The sequence below is a fragment of the Vipera ursinii genome (assembly GCF_947247035.1).
Source record: "Vipera ursinii genome assembly, chromosome: 9".
In the NCBI taxonomy this organism is placed as follows: Eukaryota; Metazoa; Chordata; class Lepidosauria; order Squamata; family Viperidae; genus Vipera; species Vipera ursinii.
In genome coordinates this window covers 18,678,435-18,704,142 of record NC_139523.1, presented here as the reverse complement: position 1 = coordinate 18,704,142, position 25,708 = coordinate 18,678,435, and the positions used below count along the sequence as shown (strand labels likewise).

The 25,708-nt window shown below is 40.0% G+C and overlaps 3 protein-coding genes across 3 annotated transcripts in view; 1 reads left to right on the top strand and 2 right to left on the bottom strand.

Annotated features, from left to right (window-relative positions):
- Positions 1-3,233: 3,233 nt before the first annotated feature.
- Positions 3,234-4,277, top strand: LOC310644776 (free fatty acid receptor 2-like; the record flags this gene model as incomplete). Its single annotated transcript, XM_083370080.1, has 1 exon — positions 3,234-4,277. The coding sequence occupies one exon, from the start codon at positions 3,234-3,236 to the stop codon at positions 4,275-4,277; it is 1,044 nt and encodes a 347-aa protein (XP_083226206.1).
- A 7,999-nt stretch (positions 4,278-12,276) lies between these two features.
- LOC310644809 (G-protein coupled receptor 42-like) lies at positions 12,277-13,224 on the bottom strand (the record flags this gene model as incomplete). Its single annotated transcript, XM_083370117.1, has 1 exon — positions 12,277-13,224. One exon carries the CDS (start codon positions 13,222-13,224, stop codon positions 12,277-12,279), a length of 948 nt encoding a protein of 315 aa, XP_083226243.1.
- A 4,043-nt stretch (positions 13,225-17,267) lies between these two features.
- The window catches only part of LOC310644808 (hemicentin-1-like), a 38,013-nt gene continuing 29,572 nt past the window's right edge, over positions 17,268-25,708 (bottom strand). Inside the window, exons 18-24 of the mRNA XM_083370116.1 lie at positions 25,270-25,539; positions 23,871-24,131; positions 22,771-22,870; positions 21,758-21,821; positions 20,978-21,135; positions 19,813-19,897; positions 17,268-18,394 (exon numbers count right to left, since the gene is read on the bottom strand). Coding sequence (XP_083226242.1) covers positions 18,233-18,394; positions 19,813-19,897; positions 20,978-21,135; positions 21,758-21,821; positions 22,771-22,870; positions 23,871-24,131; positions 25,270-25,539 — 1,100 coding nt within the window. The 3' untranslated portion in view covers positions 17,268-18,232. The remainder of the gene's footprint in view (positions 18,395-19,812; positions 19,898-20,977; positions 21,136-21,757; positions 21,822-22,770; positions 22,871-23,870; positions 24,132-25,269; positions 25,540-25,708) is intronic.

Sequence of the window (25,708 nt, the reverse complement as noted above, 5' to 3'; positions counted from 1 at the left end):
ACATTGTGCTGGGACCAGAGACTAACTTGAAGCTTTGGGAAAAAAATCTGTTGATCTAAGGTTTTTTTTTCATGCCACCATTCTCCTCTCTTATGACGTTTACAACACATACGAAAAATAGGAGGGGGAGGGAGTGTCAAAAATGATGGTATCACCCATCTTGACTTTTTTGACCAACGTTTGTGGTCACCCCCCCCCCAATTGTAGGCCAAGGCGAGAAGGCTTTTATCCTCACCAAAGAGAGATATACGCCCCCAACTAAATAAGGAATAAATAAAGGGCTGTAAATTGTGCAATGCAGGAGTTTTGCAGCATCATTTAAAACTTCCTCCAAGGCAAACCAGATATTTCAAATTATCCTTGTTTTACCGGTGAAAAGTTCCTTTTTTTTCTACAAACGACCACAGTTTCTGCAAAGTGAGATACAACTTCATATCTCTGCTGTCGCTGACAGATGCTTTCACTTTCTCATATAGGCATCGATATCCCTCCACCAGATCGGTGTTAGATGTTTGTGATCTCATTTCACTAGAATACAGGTAAGATTTTAAACAAAATATGGTGGGAATTAAATATAAAAGCAAATGTATGGATAAAATGAGATGTAGTCAATGAAAGAGTCGGCAATGAAATTACTAGAAACAGGTAGGAATTATTTGGTATTATGAGAAGGTGTGAAAGAGGCAAGAATAAATATTTGTACACAATTTGTTAATAAGATTCTCCTCGTTTCTGTGCAATGGTATCAAAAAGTATTCCTTTTGAATCATGCAGTGGGATGTTAGGGACTCGAATTGTACTCTGAAGAGTTCAGAACTCAAAGCCAAAAACTGGAGAATAAAGTTTCTTCTACTCTCTCATGGAACATTTGAAATTCAGTAGAAAGGAATTCTCTGAAAATAAAGAAAGGCTGATTGACACATAAACAGTATTGGTATGAACGGAGAAACCAGATAGGGTTGGTTTTTTTTGCTGGGGTGATTCAATGGTATTTTATTTGCATTGAAATTTCAGTAGCAGTAGCACAGGTTAATAGTGGTCAGACCCCCCACAAAATATACAAATCAGAACACCAAGAGATATAACCGTTAGCTCTCTATGGATTCCACAGGCAACAACATTTCAAGATGTTTAGAGTTCATCTGTCTAATTGTCATCTGACAATAAGTCCTGAAGATTGACCAAGATTTAGAATGACAGAGATTGCATTGGTGTTTTCTTCCATTACTTGAGGCAGGACTTAGATGGGGCTGGTATATCCCTCCTGGTCTTGTTAGATTTTTCAGTGGTTCTCATTGACCATAGTACCTTGGTTCACCACCTTCACTAGCGGCTGTGGATTAGAGGTGCATTTTATCTATTCCTTCTTTAGTAGGCGATTTCAGGCTGGGGTAGAGGTGGGATAATAGGTTACTCTGGTGGTCTCCACATTGTGAGTGCTGCACTGATGGCCTTTTCTTCCTACTCTTTGAAATCTATATGAAACCACTGGGAGAATCATGTGGCACTTTCTGTATAATATTTTCAGTTTCCTGATGAGACCCAATTCTATAAATCAATACCTTGGCCAAAAAAGGGCACATTGTCAGTATGCTTGGCTCATGCATGGAGGTCGTAAAAGTTTGCATGAAAGTAAATAGATCAAGGGTGGGAAACGATGGTCCCTTTATCACTTGTGGACTTCAACTCCCAGAATTCCTGCTGTCCTGCTGGCTCCTTGGTGGAGCCAACTCCATGCTGGCTCAGGAATTCTGGGAGTTGAAGTCCACAAGTCATAAAGGGGCCATCGTTCCCCACCTCTGAAATAGATGGAAGTTATACTCTTTAACACATCCACATAGAGGAGCTTTGCAATTTGAAAGTTCTTCTGGACTCAAGTAGAAAACCAACCTAGAACTAAGGAGAAATTTCTGAAAGTAATAACAATTAATCAGCAGGATGGCTTTCCTCCAGGAGTTGTGAGTGCCCCATCACTGGAGGTTTATTAGAAGAGATTGTACAGACATTTATCTGGAATAGTATAGAATTCTCAGGCTTGAGCAGTAGATTGGACTAGAAGACCTCCAAGGTCCCTTCCAACTAGGTTATTCTGCATTTTGTATTCACTGCATGTAGAGATTATAGCTAGAGGATTCTTTGCCTAGCTTTTGTTAGGTATCAATTTTGATCTTGTCAGGTAAGGAGAGCTTAGCTACAATAACTCACATCTTCATTACCATGTAGTTGACTTATTGCAAAACACTTAAAGTGGGAAGGCCCTTGAAGACTATTTGGGAAATGCAATTGGTTTAGAATGCAGCAGTCCGTGTACGAATTGGTTCTCAGTGTTGGGAACTTATAATACCGATTATGCAAGCCCTATATTCATTAGTGACTGACTTACAGGTATAATTTAAGGTGCTGGTATTGATCTATAAAGCCCTCGATGGTTTGGTGCCAAATACTTCCAGAATTTCTAATTCCAACCAGAATTGACTCAATTGTCTAGTAGATCATTCCAAGATGCTGCTATTCCATGAATTATAAGGACAGAGTGGATTCTGAGCATTTTGCAAAGCATGCTTTTAGATGCGCTCTTGGCATGCAATACAATATCACATTATTTTGAGATGAATTAGTCACAGTCTAAAATCACAGGAATCCAATGTAATATCTTTTTTAAAAAAACACCAGATCTCTAGTTAAATCTTTTCTTTTTGATATCAGGTGACCTTAAGTCCATGAGTCATAAAAGAGCCGAGGTTGCCTACCCCTGGGTTAGAGAATCAGGGAGGAAAGAGGTGAACTAAACTTGCATCTATGTAGTCAGATGAGCAGAACAGGGAAGATAATGGACAAGACTTGAGCATCGCTAGCACGTTGGAAAATCTGTTTCATGACCATTGAGGCAACAGAGTCATCCTTCCCCAAAGGGTCATTTCAAAGTATCCCTAAAGGTAAAGGTAAAGGTTCCCCTGCACATGCGTGCTAGTCATTTTTGACTCTAGGAGCCGGTGCTCATCTCCGTTTCAAAGCCGAAGAGCCAGCGCTTGTCCGAGGACGTCTCCGTGGTCATGTGGCTGGCCAAAGGCGCACGGAACGCTGTTACCTTCCCACCGTAGTGGTCCCTATTTTTCTACTTGCATTTTTACGTGCTTTCGAACTGCTAGGTTTATCCTTCAGCCTGGTATTTCCCTTGAGAAACACTTTTATAACATCTGATTATGTCACATTCCTTTACAGAATCTGAGAAGATGCAAAAGAGAATTGTGGTCCTTATTATCTATATTACTGCCTTCCTCGCTGGTCTGCCTTGCAACCTTCTGGCCTGCTACTCCTTCCTGAGGAAAGTACGTCGCAAAGCTGTCCCCATAGATATCCTGTTGCTCAATCTGACCTTTTCTGACCTTTTCCTTCTAATCTTTTTGCCGTTCAAGATGGCAGAAGTCGCCCTAGGTTTCAGATGGCCTCTTCCTTCCATTCTTTGCCCACTGGCAAACTTCTTCTTCTACAGCAGCATTTATATCAGCACCCTGTTCCTCATGGGAGTCAGCATAGAGCGCTATCTGTGTGTTGCCTACCCTGTTAAGCACAAGCTGAACCGCAGACCAACCTACGCAAAAATTGCTAGCCTTTTCTTCTGGTTTTTGGCTTGTTCCCATTGCGGTTGCATTGTCTTCATTGTTCACTACCTCCCTGGGAGTCCATGGAGTCGTGCAAATAATACTACTTGCTACCATGAATTCTCCAGTGAACAGCTTAAGATTGTCCTGCCTTTCCGCCTGGAGCTCTTCTTTGTCCTCTTCTTAATTCCTTTCCTTGTCACTGTTTCCTGCTATGCCAATGTGATCCGCATCTTGAACACCATGCCAAACATTAAGCCCCAGAAGAAGCAAAGGGCCATGGCCTTAGCCGCGGCTACTGTGCTCAATTTCACTCTGGCCTTTGCTCCCTACAATATCTCCCACGTTGTAGGCTATGTGCAGCATCGTAGCCCTCCCTGGAGAACAGAGACATTCTGCCTGACTTCCCTCAATACAGTGTTGGATCCTGCTATTTTCTTCTTCTCTTCCTCCACCATCCGGAGGACATTTACAGAATGTTGGATTGGCATCTGCAACAAACTGCGGAATCATAGATCTGCCTGCTGTCCATGTTGCTGCAGGTCTTGTAAGGGCCATGCCAAAAAGGGAGAAACTGGTGAATTAACTCTTGGAAACCTCCCCAGTATACTGGCAGGATCTAGTACACCCACACCTTTTGGAACCCTTGAACCATCTGTGATATTAGATGGGTGATCACTCGGACGAGTGATCATACAGAGCAGTAACTTCTAACTCCAAAGGACACCTAAGCTAAAAAAATCATCACAATGTCAAATATATCCAAGCAAGGCTGAAACTTGAAAACAATGCCTGCAGAAATTTCATTTTGAGTGACAACTAATGATCAAATCATGTTTGGAAAACTTGTCTGCTCCTGATTTGCTTGTAGCAACGTTGAGTTATTTTGATTATCGTCGAAGATAAGATGACGCCTGCCTATAGATCTCAGACTTTCATGTTTGCTTTTTGGCGAAAGAATCCAAACTTCACAAAGAGTATTTGAGACTTTGTCACAGGTAAACAATAATACATATGAATATCCAGCTGGGTCACAGATCTTTGCCCCCAACAGCTGAATAGATACAATGGAACACACTGATAACATAATAATTATTTTCTCATAGCAGCTTTTATGATGCTTATCTCCTTAGAAAAAAAATTCACTAGGTGAAATAATGAGCTGGTACTGTTCAAAACCCAAAACCATCTAGATCATTCTTTTGTTTTAGCACTTGATTAATCTACCTCCACTCGTCTGACAGTCACAAAGCCTGTGATGGACCAGTATCTCTTAAAAATATGTTTCCAACATGATATCTTTGTTTGAAGGAATTGCTTGTGTGAACTCCTCTGAAACACAAGGTTTCTTAGCCTTAATTATATTTCTGTTCAGCTGTTTAGTTCTTTGGCCTTAGAAATAGCTATCCCAACTTTTAAATCTCAGAGTAAGACAGGGAGGAAATGGAGAAGTGGCAACATTCTGCCAGCAGAAAACAACATTCCAAGAGGTCACATCTGCCTAGAAGATTCACTGGCCTAGATCTTCTTTTGGTAGGGATTTTTTTTAAGCAGGACCTGAAATGAACACTGAAGTGAGATTACTTTGAATCTTCTGAATCTAATTTTCAGTTTTGTGAGAAGCCTCAGATGCAGCATTCACATATGTCATTCTGGAACCAACGTACCATATTTCACCTTGTTAGTTTTGATGGGAAATTGTATGAAACTAGATTGTGGTAGATAAAACCTATAGAGATTCAGAAGAAGCCATCTGCCTGACACCCTAGGGGGAAAAAAATCTTTATGCTTTTTGAGTGATTATTGTTGAAGTAGCTGCATGTATATACAAAAGCTCTAGGCCTCAGGTGTGTATTTTTCTATGCTGAAATAAATGGCTTGGTTATTTTTCTTAGAGGCTGTGTTCATTCTTATTGAAAACCAGACAATGTGTCGACTCTGAGATTACTTTCAAGGATGGGTTTGGGCAAACCCATCTTGTACATCATGTATCTGCCACATGTCCCTGTTTGACTGTCCAATTTATCATGGTTTCAAGCAGGTTTCCCACCCTTATTCCCACACACAACAGCCTCCTGAAGAAAATCTGAAAGTGACACCTTAATCAAGGCTGATTACTATGACCATAGTGGTGGCAGCAGGAAGAACAAGGCGGTGTTGCTGTCTTGTGACTGGTGGATCTTTAAAGAAACCCACAGTAGATACCCATCCTTACCTGGTGATGATGCCATTTAGTTTGGTGCTGGTGATGGATCATAGAAACCAAACCTGGAGAGAAGGGGTGATGTTTGGCTTTTTGGCAACTTCTTAAATCAAAATCATTCTTTGCCAAGCATGGTTCATAAGAGTTCTCTGTAGCAAGAATTCCAGCACCTGAACTGTTTTTGGTTTCGAACCAATTTATCCCTGGAGACTTTAATAATAATAATAATAAAGTTGGAAGGGACCTTGGAGGTCATCTAGTCCAACCCCCTGCTCAGGCAAGAAACCTTATACCATTTCAGGCAAATAGCTGTCCAGTCTCTTCTTAAAAACCTCCAGTGTTGGAGCATTCACCACTTCTGGAGGCAGGTTGTTCCACTGGTTAATTGTTCTAACTGTCAGGAAGTTTCTCCTTAGTTCTAGGTTGCTTCTCTCCTTGACTAGTTTCCATCCATTGCTTCTTGTCTTGCCTTCAGGTGCTTTGGAGAATAGCTTGACTCCCTCTTCTTTGGGGCAGCCCCTGAGATATTGGAACACTGCTATCATGTCACCCCTCACCCTTCTCTTCATTAAACTACACATTCGTTAAACTACACTTTCTGAATTTCTTTCTAAGTCTTCTTGATTCATGATGGGGAAGCTTGCAACTGGGTGTTTGCATAACAATATTCTCTTTCTCAATTGGTAAAACCACATTTTCAGCAATGTGGGAATGGCCACTAGCACCTACGGTAATATAGAGATAATGACCAGAGCCCAGAGTTTTGGTAATGAGAGATAGCATAGACATGTATTCAAAGGTCTTCTTTTCAAGTCCTGCTTAATGCTCCAGAGCAGGACTTTTCTGAAATAGGCCAGAGTTTTGATATCTATCTAAAACGTGTCCCCATGGTCTCATTATGTCTGTTCAGAAACCCAAATAAAACATTGTGAAACTGCATTTAGTGGCTCATATTCTGCAAAAGATGGAGAAGATATCCCAAAAAGGAAACACATGTTTTTTGTGAAACCTGTTCCTGTAATTTCTCAATCTATCATAGTGGGGTACCTGATATAAAGGAGCAATGTTTAAAGTAAGGCAAATACAAAATGCCAAAAATTTAGAACTCCCTTGAAAATTAAAGTGGTCTTAGTGCAATCTACATAACTCAGAGGAAAGAATTACTTTTTTGGTCTTTTTAACACTATCTGACTATATACAGTGAATGACAAATTACTATTCCACCCAGCCTGATATTGCTGACCCTGTATTCATATAATACTCAGGGGGGTAGCTTCCAGAGAATTGAAGGAGACTGTTAAACTTGGGGTAATGAACAGATTAAAACTCAATCACTCAATCAGAATAGAGCTGCGAACTTTTAAAGAAACCATGGAATTTGATGAGAAAGAAGAAAGAAAGAAAGAAAGAAAGAAAGAAAGAAAGAAAGAAAGAAAGAAAGAAAGAAAGAAGAAAGAAAGAAAGAAAGAAATAGAAAGAAAAAAAGAAAGAAAGAAAAGAAAGAGAAAGAAGCCACATATTTCATATAGTAAATTAAATATTTTTCTTTAAAAAAAACAATCCAATACTTCTTCCACCCACCCCTAAACACATATGTGGATAAGTATGAATTACTATCAGACAGAGTTGAGAAATAGAAATAGGCATCTCTATTCATACAAGTTTAGATTTTGACCAAATGAGGAAGTAGTTGTAACCAAGTAAAGTAATTATATTTCTCAGGAAAGTCACTGGGACATGATGAAGTTGCTATTGCTCCAATTGTAAGGGCAGGGTATCTCAAGAAATGCAGTACATTGTTGAATTCCAATTCACACCAGCCGCATGGTTAATGGTCATGATGGGAGTTAAAAATAACACTACTACTACTACTACTAATAATAATAATAATAATAATAATAATAATAATAATAATAATAATAATAATAATAATAATAATAATTCACCATCAATCAATTGCAGAAGGCGGCCTTACTAGGAACTGCTTCCATCCTGCAATGATATCTGTAATACCATCAAACATCTACATCTGCCTATCCCAGTTCCTTGGTAAGGACTCAACAGGTAGACAAAAATGCCAAATCCAGTCTGAACATCTGGCTGACTGTGCAATTAATAATAATAATAATATTTATTGCCCTGTACACCGCCCTGAGTCCTTCGGGAGAAGGGCGGTATAAAAATCAAATAAATAAAATAAATAAATAAAATAATAATAATAATAATAATAATAATAATAATAATAATAATAATAATAATAATAATAATAGATCATCACATATTTGTCTGCCTATTGAGTCCTTACCAAGGACCTGGGATAGGCAGATGTGGATGTTTGACGGTATTACAGATATCATCGCAGGATATTATTATTATTGTTGTTGTTGTTATTGTTATCACCACCATCATCATCATCGTTATCTAATAGAAAGAGCTGAATTGTAAAAGGATGCAAGTTTCCTTCTGTTGTTTCACTGTATTACTTATTGTCATGAAGTACTTTTATTGTAATCTTCTAATCCAGGCATGTCAAACTGGCGGCCCGCAGGCCGGATGCATCATACTAAAACCTCGCCCACCCCATTGCTGGCAATGGGGAAAAAGCCACGATACATCGCATGACATCACGTGACGTCGCAAGTTTGACATGCCTGTTCTAATCGATACCTAAAATTGAAGTGGGGCAAAATCTCATCCAAATATTCAGCAGATCTGACTCTGCTTAGCTTTTAAAATATTGTCTTAAAAAAAACCTCTCAAAAATAGGAAAAAGTTTAGGCTTGATCTGAAGATTTATTGATGGTCACTGCTTCTAGTTTTCATCAGCAGAGTGAAATTTGCTTAATACTTGGATGCAGTGGTGGGATTCAAATAGGTGAACAACCAGTTCTCTGTGTGGATGCCACTTCCAGAAGACCATTCTGGGCCTGGGCAACAAAAAAATAGCTACCGGTTCTGCTGAACTGATGTGAACTGGCTGAATCCCACCACTGCTTGGATGGGTAGCTGCTAGGAAATCTCAAGTTGAAGAGAATAAGACTGTATTGAGAAATTTTAGAAGAAGAAAAAACACCCAGAGAAACAATGACAAACCACTCCCATGTTGTTACCAAGAAATATGTCCATGAAATCAACAAATGAGCTTGGCAAGAGATTACTCAATGTTGACTTTTGTGAAGCAACCCTCTTAATAAATACATAAATCATATAGTATGTACGTATTTTAGCCTTGGTCCCAAATGCACTTAATTTCATAAAGCGAAGGTCTTTGTGAAATAAACCAAACTGGCCCTTACAGTTCCTTTACTTTCATGGGTATCTGGACTAACACCGTGACATGAATCTTCATTATAAATATAGAAGCATCTACCTTACTGAAACAGTCACAGCAGATTTAAATAAATTGTCACTCAAAAGAAGAAGTCTAAAATATTTGTTTTAAATAAAAGTGTGAAGCCACACCAGTGCCCTGGACTAGAACAGGCCAAGAAAACAAAACTTTGAGAAATCTTTCTAGTCCGGGGGGGAAAAAAATCTGTTTTACATGCAGGTAATCCCCTGTTAGGACTAGAATTTCCATGATTAAGCAAAGGGTTTGTTAAGTGAGTCACATCCAATTTTATGACCTTTTTGCCGCAATTGTTAAGCGAAACATGCGGTCATTAAGTGAAACATGTAGTCATTAAGCAAATCCTTTCCCCTCCCATTGACTTTCCTTGTCAGAAGCTAGCAGGGAAGGTTGCAAATGGCAGTCACATGAGCTCAGGCTGCAAGAGCCATTACAATGCAATATTGCAGGCTGGCTTTGCCCACAGCCAGCAGTTCGATCCTGACCGGCTCAAGGTTGATACGGCCTTTCATCCTTCCAAGGTCGATAAAATGAGGATCCAGATTGTTGGGACAATAGTCTGACTCTGTAAAACACTTATAGAGTAATAATAACAATAATAATAATAATAATAACAACAACAACACAACAATAACAACAACTTTATTGTCACTTTGAATATACACCAATTGGTGTATACATCAAAATGAAATTTCATTGCATACAGCTCTCAAAGGGCCACCACTTCCGATATACACACCTTGTTCGTTTCAGAAGTGGTATGAAGTGGTATGTAAGTCTAAGTGCTATTGCTATTGCAACAGTCATAAATATATACCAGTTGCCAACCACCCCCATTTTGATGATATGACCATTGGGATGCTGCAACAGTTGTAAGTATGAATACTATTTTTTTTCAGTGCTGTTGTAACTTTGAATGGTCGCTATATGAATGGATAGTCGAGGACAATCTATATATTTATCCTTGGGGGGAAATTACTGTAGGCTGATATGGGCATGTTATTCAAAAGACTGAAGGTGTGCCATGCAGAAGAAGGCCATGATCTGCCTTCATTCATTCTACAATGTATGATCTTGAGAAACACAAAATGAATGAATGATGGATGATCAATGATGGGGGGGCAGGGAACATCTCTCTCTCTCTCTCTCTCTCTCTCTCTCTCTCTCTCTCTCTCTCTCTCTCTCTCTCTCTCTCTCTCTTTTAAATCTATCTATCATCTATGTCTCTATATATCATTTATGTATCTATCATCCATTCATCTATCATCTATGTCTCTATGCATCATCTATCTATCATCCATCTATCATCTATGTCTCTATATATCATCTATGTATCTATCATCTATCTATCATCCATCTATCTATCTATCTATCTATCTATCTCTATCTATCTATCTATCTATCTATCTATCTATCTATCTATCTATCATCTATGTCTATCATCTATGTCTCTATCATCTATCTATCATCTATCTATCATCCATCTATCATCTATGTCTCTATACGTCATCTATGTCTCTATCATCTATCTATCTATCTATCATCTATGTTTCTCTATCTGTCTATCATCTATCATCTTTCTATCCATGATCTATCATCTATCATCCATGTTTATCTATCTATCTATCTATCTATCTATCTATCTATCTATCTATCATCTATGTTTCTCTATCTGTCTATCATCTATCATCTTTCTATCCATGAACTATCTATCATCTATCATCCATGTTTATCTATCTATCTATCTATCTATCTATCTATCTATCTATCTATCTATCAAATTTATAGACCGCCCATATTACCTCAGGATAACTCATAATACAAGAGCAGTTTGAGAGTGGAACCAGTTTTCAGATCAGGGAGTAGAAGGCACCCGGTTTCCTCTCTCTTGTGGTACTGAAGCTATAAGTGGGGAAACCTTTAACTCCCCTGGACCTCATTCCAATTCTTTTTGCAACCTCGCTCATTAACAGCAAGCTGGCCTTTCCTTCCATTTTCCAAAAGGAAAAAAAACACATTTCTCTGTGAAAGCTCTTGTCAGTGCGTGAGTGCACTGACTGCTCCCTGCTATTCTTTTATTATTTAATTTAGTTGCCCGTCTCTCCTTCCATTCAGGAATTCAAGGTGAAGGGCCCAGAGTTTCCTCCTTCTAATTATTGTCCCCATAATTCTAAGACAGGTTAAACTGAGAAAAAAAATGAGTTGAAGCATCTCCCTGGCGAGGGTTGCCTCCAGCACCAAATATTAGGAAGAAGGCGTTTAAGAGGGAGAAAGAAAGCTTCCATCTATTCCACTGTTCTTTTTGCCGTTAACAGCCACTTGCTGTAGGGAAGAACCTCGAATATTATTTCCAAGGTACAAAAAGAACATACAAGACGCAACTTCCCTACTCCAAAAGGACATTTTCATAAGTCATCTTACTAAAATATAAGTGTTAAGGATCCTCTGTCAGTTTTTTTTCCTCAATGTATTTTAAATAAACAGTTATTTTTGCCCTGCGGGGCAGAGATAACATACATTTGATCTCCTTTAGGATTGCGAACACCTTAGCCCTTGAGAAATGCATGCCTACACCCCAGTGGTGAGTTCAATTTCTGCAGTCTGTTTTCCAGAGAGAATAAAAGATCTCAGAAGTTGTAATTCTTCTGGATCGTTTACACCATTTCTATTGTCCAGTTCACCTTTCCAATCTAATTCCAAAAATGTGAAGAGATTACAACTAGAATGTTCTCACTTCTCCACAATTTCTGCTGTTAATCTCATCGAATGCTTTGCAACATCAGCTTCCACTTGTGTGGGGGGCAGACCCCACACTCTGAGCCATTGAATTCCACTGCTGTCTTCTCAGTGCCATGTAAAATGACCCCAAAATATATATTAAAAAGGTGCAGAACTAAGATGACATTTCTTTAGCTGGTCCCTCACCTGTATAAATTCTTGAGCTTATTATTATTTGGTCAGACAGGCTATGTATATGCTGCAAACATACAGCACAGCTCACATTTGTTCTTCATCATGGATGCTGAAAAGACCAACTCCCTTTCTGAATGGTTAAAGTATGATGGTCTAATCCCATAAATTGGAGACTACAGGATTACAGGATACTGTGGGAAATGAAGAATTCAGGCAATACCACTGTCTCCCTGTTGGGTCTTTGATTTTCCATGAGCCAAGACAATCTTCATCCGGATGGAGCTATATTTCGCTCTCAGCGAGCGCCAAACTTGAACGATCCCATCGTCCATGGCAGAGGAGAGGAAGTAGAAGATGAGGGGATCCAGAAAAGCATTGCATGCGCTTGGAAGCAGAGCCACGGTGCGCCACCAAACATCCTCCCCATAGATGAAGCCTACAACATGGGATACGTTATAAGGGCCAAAACAGAGGACAAAAACAGATAAAGTGGCCACGGCTACCCGTATTGCGCGGCGTTTCTTCCTCAGATGGAGATGCGACCCAACCAGGACACGGATACATCCAGCGTAGCAAAAAGCTGTGATTAGCAAGGGGAGAAAGAACAAGACCACAGAGAGTTCCAGCCGCACAGGGGCCAATAAAGCCAATTGGTCTTCAGTGAAGTTGTGGTAGCAGGAAGAGCTGTTACCAGCGAAAAGGCTGGAGTTGGTGTCCCTGGAGGTCTCAAGAGCAAAGAGGAGAATGCCGTGGAATCCCACCAAGGTCCAGATCCCCACAGAAACCAGGCAGGAATAGCAAGGCTTTTTGTAAACTTTATAATGGATGGGATAAACAGCTCCCAAAAATCGACCCGCACTCACAGCCGTTAGGAAACCGGCACTGGTGTAAATTGTGCCAAAATGAATCAAATTGTAAAGAGGACACAGGAAGCCTGGAATCGTCCAGTCCATCTTTCCTTTTTCCAGCATCTTGAGAGGTAAGAAAAGAATGAAGACCAAGTCAGAGAGGCAAAGGTTGATCATGTAGATGAGGTTGGGCGTCAAGCGAACCCTGGCACGGCAATAGAAGATGTAAAGGGCCAGGATATTGGAGGGCAATCCCAAGAGGATGGTTGCCCCATAGACCACCAAAGACGTGATCTCCCAAATTGCCATTGCATCAGAATCAGTGCGCAGGAAGGAGCAAAGCCGGCTTGTCCGCTTATTGCTCCCGTCTATTTTCAAGCAGTGCCGAGAATGTCCCAGGTTTAGCTGTTATATAGTTGGGTGTGTGACAGAGAGTGAGTGACTGAGAGAGAGAGAGCAGATGCAAGAAGCATGGAGCAGGGCAGGCCTTTGGTGAAATGGACCGTGAGAAATTGCTCAGTGAAAGTGACTATGAGCCAGGGCAATAAAGCCATAAATCCCGGAAAGTCATACGAAGTTTCTCATGGCCCACTGGACTTATGCCTGGGCTAATCTGAGGTACAGGAAGATGGAACAAGTGATGAAGAAAGGGGTCCGAATCCCTAGAAGCTGGGCCACTGCTGCAGGCCTGCAAGTCTGGAAATGTGGAATAAGTCATCTGATACTGGAATTTTCTAATATCCAAAACCTTAAACTTTAATTGGGGTTTTTTTTGCATTATATCTTATGATTTAAGATCACAGTGGTGGTGTGGGATTCAGCCAGTTCGCACCACTTCGGCAGAACCAGTAACTAATTTTTTGTTGCCCAGACCCATAATGGACTTCCGGAAGCAGCATCCACGCAGAGAACCGGTTGTTCACGTATTTGAATCCCACCACTGGATCACACCATATGCAGGCAACAATATTTTGGGTGAAAGTTCAGGTAGTTAGAGGGAGAAGTTACAACCTAACTGAAAAAGGGGGACTTATGACCTGGATCCAAAATTCTGACAGGATCCACACACACACACACACACACTGATCATGTGACCACGCTTTGGGCGCATTCGACATGTCCCACAGTTAGATGACAGCATTTTACAATGATTTTCAAAAAAAACCCAACCCTAGCATTTTTTTATTTTTGGCAAAACTGTGCCAGAGCGAAAAATGGGTTTGCTGAATGGCCGTGGTGTTCGCCCTTATAACCACAGTGTTCACTTACTGGGTGTCACCAAAAAAAAAAAAGGTAAAATTGGGTCAGTCATATGACTGACCCATTTTATGACCATGATCACTTACAATCGTAAAGGGCAGACTCCAATTATAGTTGTTACCCAAGGACTAATTCTTGTCAAAAGGGAGAGGGTTAAAAAAGACAATAATGGCACACAGAAGTATGAAATGCAAGCTGCACATCTCTTTATGCACATTGGGCCATGTGTGAAAAGGGGACAAGCCATCACACATCATTGTGGCCAATACTTGAACTTTTTTTAAAAAAAAATCACCGACACCCCGTGGAAAAAGCTTACACTTTAATCAATCCCTGTTGGCTTTATGTTGTTTTCTTATCAGCACATTGCATTAACCATATTAAAAATGCTCATCTATATCAATCAGCCAAGTAAAAAAAGGATTTTTCTATGTGACCTGGAATCTTTGAGGGAAAGAGACAGACGCAGGAAGAGATATTGATGTTAAATATAGATATTGATGATATACAATAGATTCGGATATATTCATCCTCTGTATAGATGTGTATACATTCATTACATATCCAGCCTCTGTAAATTACCATTGGGTACTAACCAATGCCTTTTTTTTAAGTATCACACACACACATTCATATACGTACACTCATAGACACATATATATGTACACATAATTTAAGTTGCATGTCTTATTATATTATTTTGGCCTGAGGGTGAAAATAGATTGAGTTCTTCAGGAAGGAAACATGCTCTGATGACTGGGTGGAAAGTTTATTCTCTAAATTGAGTCAATCAGGAAGGACAAAATTGTCTCTTTAATGTAACACACCCCTGATGATAGCACATCAGTTCTAGTTGTCAAGTAAGCACTATCAAAGAGAGAAACTCTTCTTTTCAAAAGTGAAGTGATCTGGGGAGCTTTTGAGAGGGTTGTCTTGGGTTGTGTGTGTGTAGTATTTATCTCAAAGATTTACTTCCTAACTGAGAAGATGGTGAGCCAGATAGATAACGGTAGTCCTCGACTTACGACCACAATTGAGCATAACATTTTTGTTGTTAAACGAGACATTCGTTAAGGGAATTTTACCCCCATTTTACCACTTTTCTTGCCTCGGCTGCTAAGTGAATCGCTGCAGTTGATCAGTTAGTAACTCGTGGATCTGTTCAGTGGATCCGGCTTCCCCACTTGTCAGAAGGTCAGAAAAGGGGATCACACGACTTTAGGACACGGCAACGGTCATAAATATGAACCGTTTGCCAAGCATGAGAATCCTGATCACATGATCATGGGGAATGCTGCAAAGGTCTTAAGTGTGAAAAATGGTCATACATCACTTGTTGCTGGGCTGTTGTAACTTTGAACAGTCACTAAATGAACTGGCGTAAGTCAAGGACTACCTGTATACGTTATTGGTTTCTTCAGCAAAAACAACAACAACAAAAAAACAAAACAAAATAGATTTGGAGAATCACCATTTATGATTTGCAGGCAGCGATGGTGGCAGTACATTCAGGCTTGGCCAACTATTCCAACAGAAGTGTCTTCTATAGACACTCAGAAGACTGGGAAAGAGTGTCCAAGGGCCCCTGCCAAGTCCTTGAGTTGTAGGTCTACATAAAAATGCAACAAGTCAAGAAAGCAGTCTTCCAAACCCATCACCAGCTTCCTTCACTCTTGGAGAAGCAGCCATTTTAATTACATGCATGATCCACGTACTGGGACCAAAACCCAACCCTCTATTTATTATACCAAAGAGTCACTAATACTATCTATTGATTTCCATCGCAATGCAAGAAACTGTTGTGGGTGGTGGTGGGTTTTGGGGGGGTGGGGTGGGGTACTGGGAAAGTTCTTCCTTTTGGTACAGTACACAAAGCTTTGGAGTTTCTGAAGGCATCAGAGTCAGCATCTTCTGGAAGCATCCAGCCCTAAGGCGTGTCTTCCCCAGATAGCTAAGCACTTTGCTACACTACATTTAACTGTGTGGACTCTATTCTGTCAACACAAACAGCCTCGTCAATCAGCCATACTTCCATAACAGACCAAGCTGCTGCACAGTTGCGTGGCACAAAAGCAAACAGGGTGGTGTTATCTGATAAAATGTCCAAAAGGTCAGGATTGGTTAGAGAGTAAATGGGGCCCATAATGACTTCTCTGACAGTTATCTAGCCAATGAATGAAGAATATTGACCAAATTGCTGTTGGACCTCCCCTGGCTCCAGCTGTTGTTTGCCTTTCCTCTAAGTGGTGGGCATGGTTCGCTCTCCTCATCGCAGCTCCTTCCTCCAATGGTGTTTGTTGATTTGCTGAGGGCTGGCATCTTTAAGTGCCACTAAAACCTGTTGATGAATAGGACGCCTGCTTTCCCAGGGAGCGGGTGTAAGAATGACTTACAAATTAATCCCATTTGCATGCCTAGCATTTGACAAGGAAACAACTACCAACTCTATCTTCCTTCTTCAAATTATAATTTTCTGTGGTACTTAATAAATTGGCCGAAGGGCAAGCAGGTTTCCAAACCGACTTGGGCTCTCTGTATTATAGAATTACACATGGGCAGGGCTTTTTTTCTCATAGAATGCTCAGAACGGAGTTCCGGCACCTTTTTTGGATGGAACGTTGTAGGGTAGGCAAGGCGGGTTGTATGATGTGTGTGAGTTCCGGCACCTTTTTCTTTTACAAAAAAAGCACTGCACATGGGTAATGTGGACTATTCTTTTTCTTAAAAAATTCCGTACCCAGCAAGAAGATCTCCAGCCCAGCATATTCTTCATCTGTTTTAAATGTCAAGTGGCAAATGTCTAGTGATTTTTATGCAAGGAAGCCTTTAGTCATGGGAAACACATTCTGCTATTACTCAGAAATGAATTTTATGAGTAATTATACCCACAGCCTCCTTGGAAGAACAACAAAACATCTGAACATTGGAGGACAACCCAGAATAAGCTTGTCCCTAATATATAATGAAGTATAATAGATGTACCAGCATACATTTTGGAATGGCTTCATCACAGATACAGGTAGTCCTTGCCTTGCGATGATGTTTGTGTAAATTACAACTTTTGAGACAGGGACAAACAAACAAACAAAAAAGACTTTTAAAGATCTTCTGTTTTAATTCTAAATGCACTGCTTCTTGGAATAGCCTTCTTGAAAGGACCTCCTTGATTTTAAAGCTCTCTTCATGGTCTCTGTGGAAGGTGCTGTGTTTGCCAGTCTCACAGAGAAAGGCTTCGGGTAGCAATAAAAACAAACACGTTGTCCTTCAAAAAAAAATAGAAGAAGAAGCTCTTTTGCTAAGCAAGATAGCTGTTGAGTGAGACACACCGGCTTGTATGACTTTGTATGGCTGAGGAATTCTGGGAGTTGAAGTCCACAAGTCATGAAAGGGCCAAGTTTGAAGATGCCTGCACTAACCAAATGGGCTCAGTTTGCCCAACACATTAAGCCACATACACAAAAACACAGCTACTAATCAAGCTGAGATTGCTGGATTTAATGTACCTGGCTGAACAAAACTAACTGTACTCTGAGAAGGACAGAAGGAAAACGGTATCTAGGATTATTGTTTAATTTATTTTGAAGAACGGATTGGTAATAGATCTGTCATGGTTGTTTTATTTGTGCCATGGCAGAAGATACAACACATGACCATTTGATGGCCTAAGTTGTAAATTAGGGTTGTCTAGTGAGGAAGATCTCTAGCTTGAAAAGGTCCTATTTCTCAGAATTGAAAGAACCAACTATATCAGCAACCTTGAGCTGTTCTATAATAGTTTCTAAGGGGTAAATTGAATATCAGAAAGAGAAGAGCAAGCTTTATCAGTCATGAAAATAAAAAGTTGACCATTATACCAGCCATATACCTTCTGTTGTTGACTTGAACATACAGCAATATAAACATAAATGCTGGCTTTATTAGCCCTTATTCTACTTTAACTTCCTTCTTTTACCTGCAGAAGTCTGCTATTCTTGGTTGTAAAAAGAAAGCTGTAGACGCGCCCAATTCTAATCCCTTCCCCAGTTGGAGAGTCCTGATCTCTGCAGACTTGACTAGATCAGTGCCTCAGAGCTGCATACTGGATACTGTCTTCTGATTGAGAATCTGTTTCTAAGTCTACATTGATGGGATGGGACCGTGACGCCAAGTTCACCAAGGAAGAATAGTGCAATTCCTCTTCTTTGTTCATCACATTCTCATAATCCATCTTGGTGTCATTCTAAAACAGGAGAAGAAGGAACTTGTTTAGGTAAAGGATATTAGATTTGGGTGAATGGTATACTTAAATGTGGACAAGTTCAAGTGATCTGAGAATGACTCCACTCTGCAATTCTGGAGAGCCATTACCTGTCAATGCAGATCACTTTTTTTTTTACCTGACCTAATGGATCAAGTGAAATTCAGCTTTCAGATGTCACCTAATCAAAACCGATTTGAAGTCCAAGTACTTCTATCAACATATGCCTTGTGGTTTTTCAAATTTCCTTATATTTTTCTTGATTATTCTTAGTGAACAACTCTTTTCCATTCTTCTTTGTGTGATGGGGTGTTTGTCGGCTTATTTTATTGATGAAGGGAATGAATGCTGCCGACACTACTGTTTTCTATCATACAGCTTTTCGTTTTTCTGAAGCCTGTTTAGGTGGCCTCGCTTCCTAAACTGCACGAAAGCTACACTTCAACTGAAAAAAGTCCCATACTCTCGTTATAAGCAGCGATTTACAAAGCTCTATCATCTGTGTCATCACTTTGAAATGTGCATGTCACCTTTAAAAATAAAGGAAAATTGCTTGCAAAAAGTCCATAAAGTCAGTGTGCACAAAAACATATGGAAAATGTGCATGACAATGCAAATAAAGATCTTTGCAGACCTTACATTTTCCAAACAAATCTACAAGCTCATGTAGGAACAGCCTGAAAAAGATTTCATGGTGGAAAAATGGAAAATTAGACCAAACTGTCCATCCTTGTTCATGATCCAATTTCTGCTTTACATGTTGCTAAAAAAAAGGTACAGGGACTTTATGAAAATAAAAGCTGGCAGGCCCAAGAGAGAAGGGTACCAACAGCAAACACCCTTGGGACTACATCATATAGTGAATAAACTCAGTCCAGAAAAGGGAAGCGCGTGTTTGTCTTTTTAAGAGAAATAAATTACTATTTCAAGGGTAATCACTTCTCATGAATTGTACCAAAAAAAATATCTAAAAAGAAGAAGCTGAATCAAAAGACCATGACTTTCTCATAAACTGGATTTCAAATGTCCTCATCTCAAGCCAGTATGCCTCCTGACAGATTGCCTGGTGGTGATAGAAATCGTAGCTAAAGAAATCTGGTGAGGGTCACATCTGGTGACTCCTGTATATCTGGCCCTGATCTTTGAATAGAAAATCAGTAGACTATAATATTGAGTATTACCACTAAAATCACTTTGTAGGAGACCTATCTCTATTCATCTGCATGATCTATTCAAACCGTTCTATCATTCCATGGAATGAAACAAGAAAGAATAAGATTCCTTCCATATGTGCTGGTTGAGCTTTCTGAGATCTGCAGTCTCAGCAACACCTGAGCTACAGGATCAAGAATGCCCCCTGTCCATAAACCACAGGGATCCGCCTCAAACAGGACATGTACCTTGGGGTGCAATGCAGGTTTCTTTACTACACTGTAGATCACGTTGTTCTCTGAGGAATTTAGTCCCACATTTGGAAGCATGACACTGTAATCAAAAAGACATTAACTGCGTGAGATTACTTGATGACCTGGGTTTGTGTTGCAGCAGTTGCCTTGCTATCATGTTTCTTCACTTCAAAATAACTTTTTAAATACATACATCCTTACATATATACATACATACATACTAGAATAAAATATGGGGGGGGAGAGAAAAGCTCCTATGATTTTTTAATAGGAGACAAATTTGTGTCTCTAGTTGACTTCTGCTTTGCACGTTTTGTATACCAGCACATATGTTTCCCTTTTTTTACTTAGGATCCACAAGAACTTTGCTATCCTTCTTTGTAGACTGGAACTAAAGTGGCTTTGGAGGAAATACACTGAAAAATAAGGCCATGGTTTCAAAGGTAGACCCCCTGTACAGAATTTCAGCAGCCAAGGAGCCAATCATTTGCTGTTTTGTACATCTCGTGGAGGTTGCTTGCATGAATCACAACTGATCATCTTCAGACTAATATAATGTAGCATCCTGTGGAAGTTAAGTCACCCCACCTCTGCAAGGTGAGCCTCAGTTGACCACTTTGATCTGCAAATGCTCAGATATGACTTCCATTAAACAAAGGGAAACACACACTGCTCAGTATTGGGCATTTGATAAAGGACTTTGGAAATAAGTTGTACTTCAGCCTTCACTTCAGCCGTCACTGAAGCCTCTTCTAAGATCTGCAGATCCCTAATCTAAAGGACTTTATCTTGACCTCTGCATCGAACCAGATTTAACACCAAGAGTTGTTAAGACTTGTGGTATCAATTGGGGGTCCATTGTCAGTCCCTGTAAGCTCCTGGTCCTATGGCTACTCTTTCTTCTCCCTGCTATAAGGCTCTTCGCATTCTCTCTGCAAGTGAGCAAGCAGAAGCTCAACTTGTTCAACTTCTCTGTCTCCCAGAAGATGCTGGAGAGCCAAAGAGAATGGCAAATAGATGGACTGTGGGAACCACGGTGAAGTGGAAGCAATAGGCACAGTTAGAGAAGGGGCAGAACAGGTCAAGAGCCTCCTAAAAACTGAAGCCAGCAGTCTATCCGTCACGATTTCTTAGATCTCTTCTCACGTCACTATCATACCTGGAGTAAATAGTAGAGTCCTTTAACCCACTGTGGGAGAACTGGAGTCTTGCATATGAAATGGAGCCATCTTGCTCCTCATTCTGGCAGGCTTGCAGGCTGCCTCTTCTACCTTCATTTAGTCTGCAGTTGTTATTCGGTGGTACTTCTCGCTTGGCCTAAGGGGAGGAAAAAAAATCTTGATATTCCAGTCAGGGAAGACTTTACCAGAAATAATGCTGAGCCTCCAATTTTCATAGCTGCAGTAAAGAGGAAGAATGTGATCAGTGCAGCTTGTTAGAAAATGAAAATATGGATGCTGGCCAAATGGTATCCATTTATGACCTATTTGTCGCAATGATGTCACCCTTCGATCCTTTGGAAAGCTCAAAATGGTATATTAATATCTTTTCTCACATTTCAATTCTACACGAACTCTATGAGATAAATTAGATAAGAAACAATCCCCAATTCCCTTCATTACATCCTCAAAACAGTACCAGTTTAGGAGCAGTGCCAGTTCCCCCCCCCCTCTCTCTCTCCTTCCCTCCCTTCCTCCCTCCCTCCCTCCTCCTCCTCCTCCTCCTCCTCCTCCTCCTCCTCCTCCTCCTCCTCCTCCTCCTCCTCCTCCTCCTCCTCCTCCAGAAGTATTATAGGCTAATAACACAATCACTGGATTTAAAAGAAGGAGGAACACTTAGGGTATTAGAACTGGAAGGGGGCTAAAAGGCCTACAAATCCTCCTTGATGTCTTCTCCACCTCCTCTGTGTCAGAGAAAAGAATTGAAAGTGAGTCTTAACCTTCCTCACAAAAAATGAGCCTGGCCTCTGGGTACTTCCAATGTCTGAATGTGTTGTTTTCTTCCTGCAAGAGGAGAAACAGAATTAGGTCATTTCCAGGTCATGTTTCACGGGATGGATGCTGTGATTCCACTGTGAGCATGCTGCTGTTCCTGTGGGATGGGCCCAGTCCTACCAAAAATGAGGGTTTGTGTATATATATAGAGAGAGAGCCTTGGTGGAGCAGTGGGCTAATGCCTCCTTAAGTAACACCAGCTGCCTGCAATTATTGCAGGTTCGAGTCCCACCAGGCTCAAGGTTGACTCAGCCTTCCATCCTTCCGAGGTAGGTAAAATGAGGACCCAGATTGTTGGGGGCAATTAAGCTGACTTTGTAATAATGCCGCTTGGGGTGTGTGTGAAAGCCCTAATAAGCAGGCATAGACATAGAATGAAGGCTACTGCTAAGCTTGTAAGCCGCCCTGAGTCTTCGGAGAAGGGCGGGATATAAATGGAATTTAAATAAATAAATAAATAAATAAATAAATAAATAAATAAATAAATAAATAAATAAATAAATAAATAAATAAATAAATAACTGTAGTGGTTCTTGCAGAAATGGCAAAACACCCAATATAGACCATGGTACCCCAGTGTCGTGCTGAACACCAATAGTACATTGTCCTTTTAAGGATACACATTGACTGACCAGAACATTTGGATGGCTGGATTTGATTCAATTTGATCTTAATCTCTCTGGCCTAAAGACTGCAATCAAGGTTTGATATGATTCCGATGGTACCTCATTTCTCATCATATGGTTTTGTTTTGAAGTGTCCCCCATCAGCCACTTATGGAGCAAGGAATCTTGTAAATTATTACCAAGCAAAAGTCTGCCTCAGAAAAAGTGAGCTTCCCCACCATCCTCCATATCTGCAGGGCACCCTACCCTACCCTATTAGCTGGATTGGTGCCCTGCAATAGTCATATCAACTATTATAGACCATTGCCTGCAGGCCATTGACTCTTGCTTACCATTTCTTGCAGCCATAAAGCAGCAACCCCAGTAAGATAATAAGGGCAAGAACCACGCCAAGGCTAATCAAGCTTTGTTTCATCACTGTAGCTGTGCTATCTGCACAATACAAATGAAAAATGATAAAGATTAGCAGGATCTTGATTTGATTTTATGTAAACTTGAGTCCATGACCTTATTTGCTTATCAAACCTAGGCTAATCAATGCCCCATCATATTTGTATTCATGTAAGCTTGCAGACCAGAAGTGGTAAATGGTAGAATAACATTCAACTACTGCCGTTTATTTGCTTTTACTCTGGAAATAACTTTGTACAGACTCAATTCTAAACAAGGATAATAGTAAAAAGAAAGGCTTAAAGCTTAAATCTTATTTTCTCAATTCAACCAGGCATAAAATTAATGGTATTTAATGTGCAATGTTCTCTCAACCCCTCTTGGCTTAAAAATTCACGCATGTGCATGCACAAACACATATGAATAAATGTATATAATTGAGACAAAATTATATATTGAGGGAAGCTGCACAAAGAAAGTTGGATATATTTGGGAAAGTTGTACTCAAAAATATATACTAGTAATAGATCTTACTATGGAAGCTGGTTTAAATGAAAATCCATATATTAGGGAATGTTAGAAAAAATATGAGAGAGCGAGTGAAGGAAAGAAATACAGTTTGTAAAATCTATGAACAGAATTGCACAGGGAAATCTGGGTTTTCATTTAGTTTGGGTTTTTATGTTTTCATTTATGTTTTGCTTTTTAAGAAATAATCTATAGCTTTCTTCCAAGCTTTATCACCTAAATCCAAGTATGAAAACGTAAATCCTTCCTGAAAACACACTAAACATCATAAAGAATTCTTCAGTCATGAGTTGCTCATGCAAAAAAAAAAAAGTACTTTAGGATCAGCCAGCCTGATTTTTATTCCCATGAATGTTCAAGCCAATGCAAATATTTTGGAGGTATTTTCCAAAATACTTGCAAAACAGAAGTTGCCTGGTTCTGTTCGACTAGTTGTCTTTCCATTGCCAAGAATTTCATAATAAAGGATGGTCAGCTAAGAACTGTAACAATGTTTTTCAAGGGAAATACTCACAGGATACACTAATGGTGATGAGTTGTGATTCCTTATTTGAGATAGAGTTGAATGCTTTGCAAAGATAGTCTCCTGACTGTGCAACCTTAATTTTTCTGAGTACTAGGATTTTTGAATCCTCCATAAAGATTTCTTCTCCTTTCCAGTACCACTTGTAAGTAAACGTCGTTGGGTAAGCATCATTATCACATCTCAAATAGATATCCATTCCTTCAGTAACATCTTTCTGATCTAGAGTTAGATGAACATTACGGGGCCCATCTGTCAGAGAAGAAAGACTCACTCAATTTAATTCAGCATTTCTATATTTGATCCTCAGCATCACTGCAAGACAAAGGAATTTTTAAGGATACAAGAAGAATCCTGGGGAAATAGGTTTCCATGGCCATTATTTCTCAACCTTGGTAAATTCCTGATAATTCAACTCTTAGAATTATCACTAGTGGTCATGTTAGTTGTGGAATTCTGGGAGTCAAAGTCCACAATTCTCAATGTTGCCAAAGTTGCATGCAAAACATTGTTTTGTCAAGTCCATGATTCTTTTTCATAGAGCAATCACCTAGAAGCATATGAGGAACTTAGACGCAAGTGATCTCTCACTATTGCTTACATCTCAGGTGTAAGTCTGAGAAGGGAGTAAAGAGACAACAAACATAACAGATCCATATAATAATAATAATAATAATAATAATAATAATAATAATAATAATAATAATAATAATAATAATAATAAAGTTGGAAGGGACCTTGGAGGTCATCTAGTCCAACCCCCTGCTCAGGCAGGAAACCTTATACCATTTCAGGCAAATGGATGTCCAGTCTCTTCTTAAAAACCTCCAGTGTTGGAGCATTCACCACCTCTGGAGGCAGGTGGTTCCACTGGTTAATTGTTCTGTCAGGAAGTTTCTCCTTAGTTCTAGGTTGCTTCTCTCCTTGACTAGTTTCCATCCATTGCTTCTTGTCCATTGCATCTTGTCCATTTTTAAAATCACTTATTGGGTCAAGATCACATCCAACAGCAGTAAATTCTACTAGTTGCCACATAAATCATACCCAATATAGCAGACTGCCCCATGTTCTGAGAAGCACAGCTTTCATTTTTCAAAGGAGAAAAAAGAGCTCAATGACCACTATGGTAGGTTTTCTGTTTTGTTGTTGTTGACTCCTGCCAAGTGTCTGGACAAGTCCTGCAGTTTTCTTAACAAAATTTCAGAAGTAGTTTCTCTTGAAACTCTTTCCTAAGTCTGAAAAAGAGGGATTGGCCCAAAGTCACCAAGATGACCTTGTTCCTAAAGCAGTAGCCAAGAATCAAGCTTGAGTCAACGATGACTTCACCTAGAAGAGAAAACCCATTGAGCACAGCAAGAATATCATGACTATACACTGAATCTGTACTCACAATTCACTTCCAGCCTTATAGTTGGAGACTCTGCATTTGTTATGATGTTTTTTGATACACAATGGTAGATGCCGGAATCCACTGAACGGGCATTCTGGATGAGTAGAACATTTTCTGTAGAGTTCAGTGGCAGCAGTTGCCCATTTTTATACCAGGTGTAGCTGAGTTGCTGGGGGTTGGCCATTCTCACACTACAAATTAGTTGAACAGAATTACCTTCCAAGACCAACCCCGATGGTTCTCGATTGAGTTTGACATCTTTGGGGCCATCTGTAGGGGGAAAGGGAGAAATGCAAGCACAGAGAGTGATATCCTATTGCTCTTGACCATGAACAACTGCCCAGAGTGACCAGCATCCAAGGCATATGTTAGCTACACTGAACAACTCAACGAATAGCACCCACTTTCCTTTTTGAACCCAAAGCTATAATACTTTTTA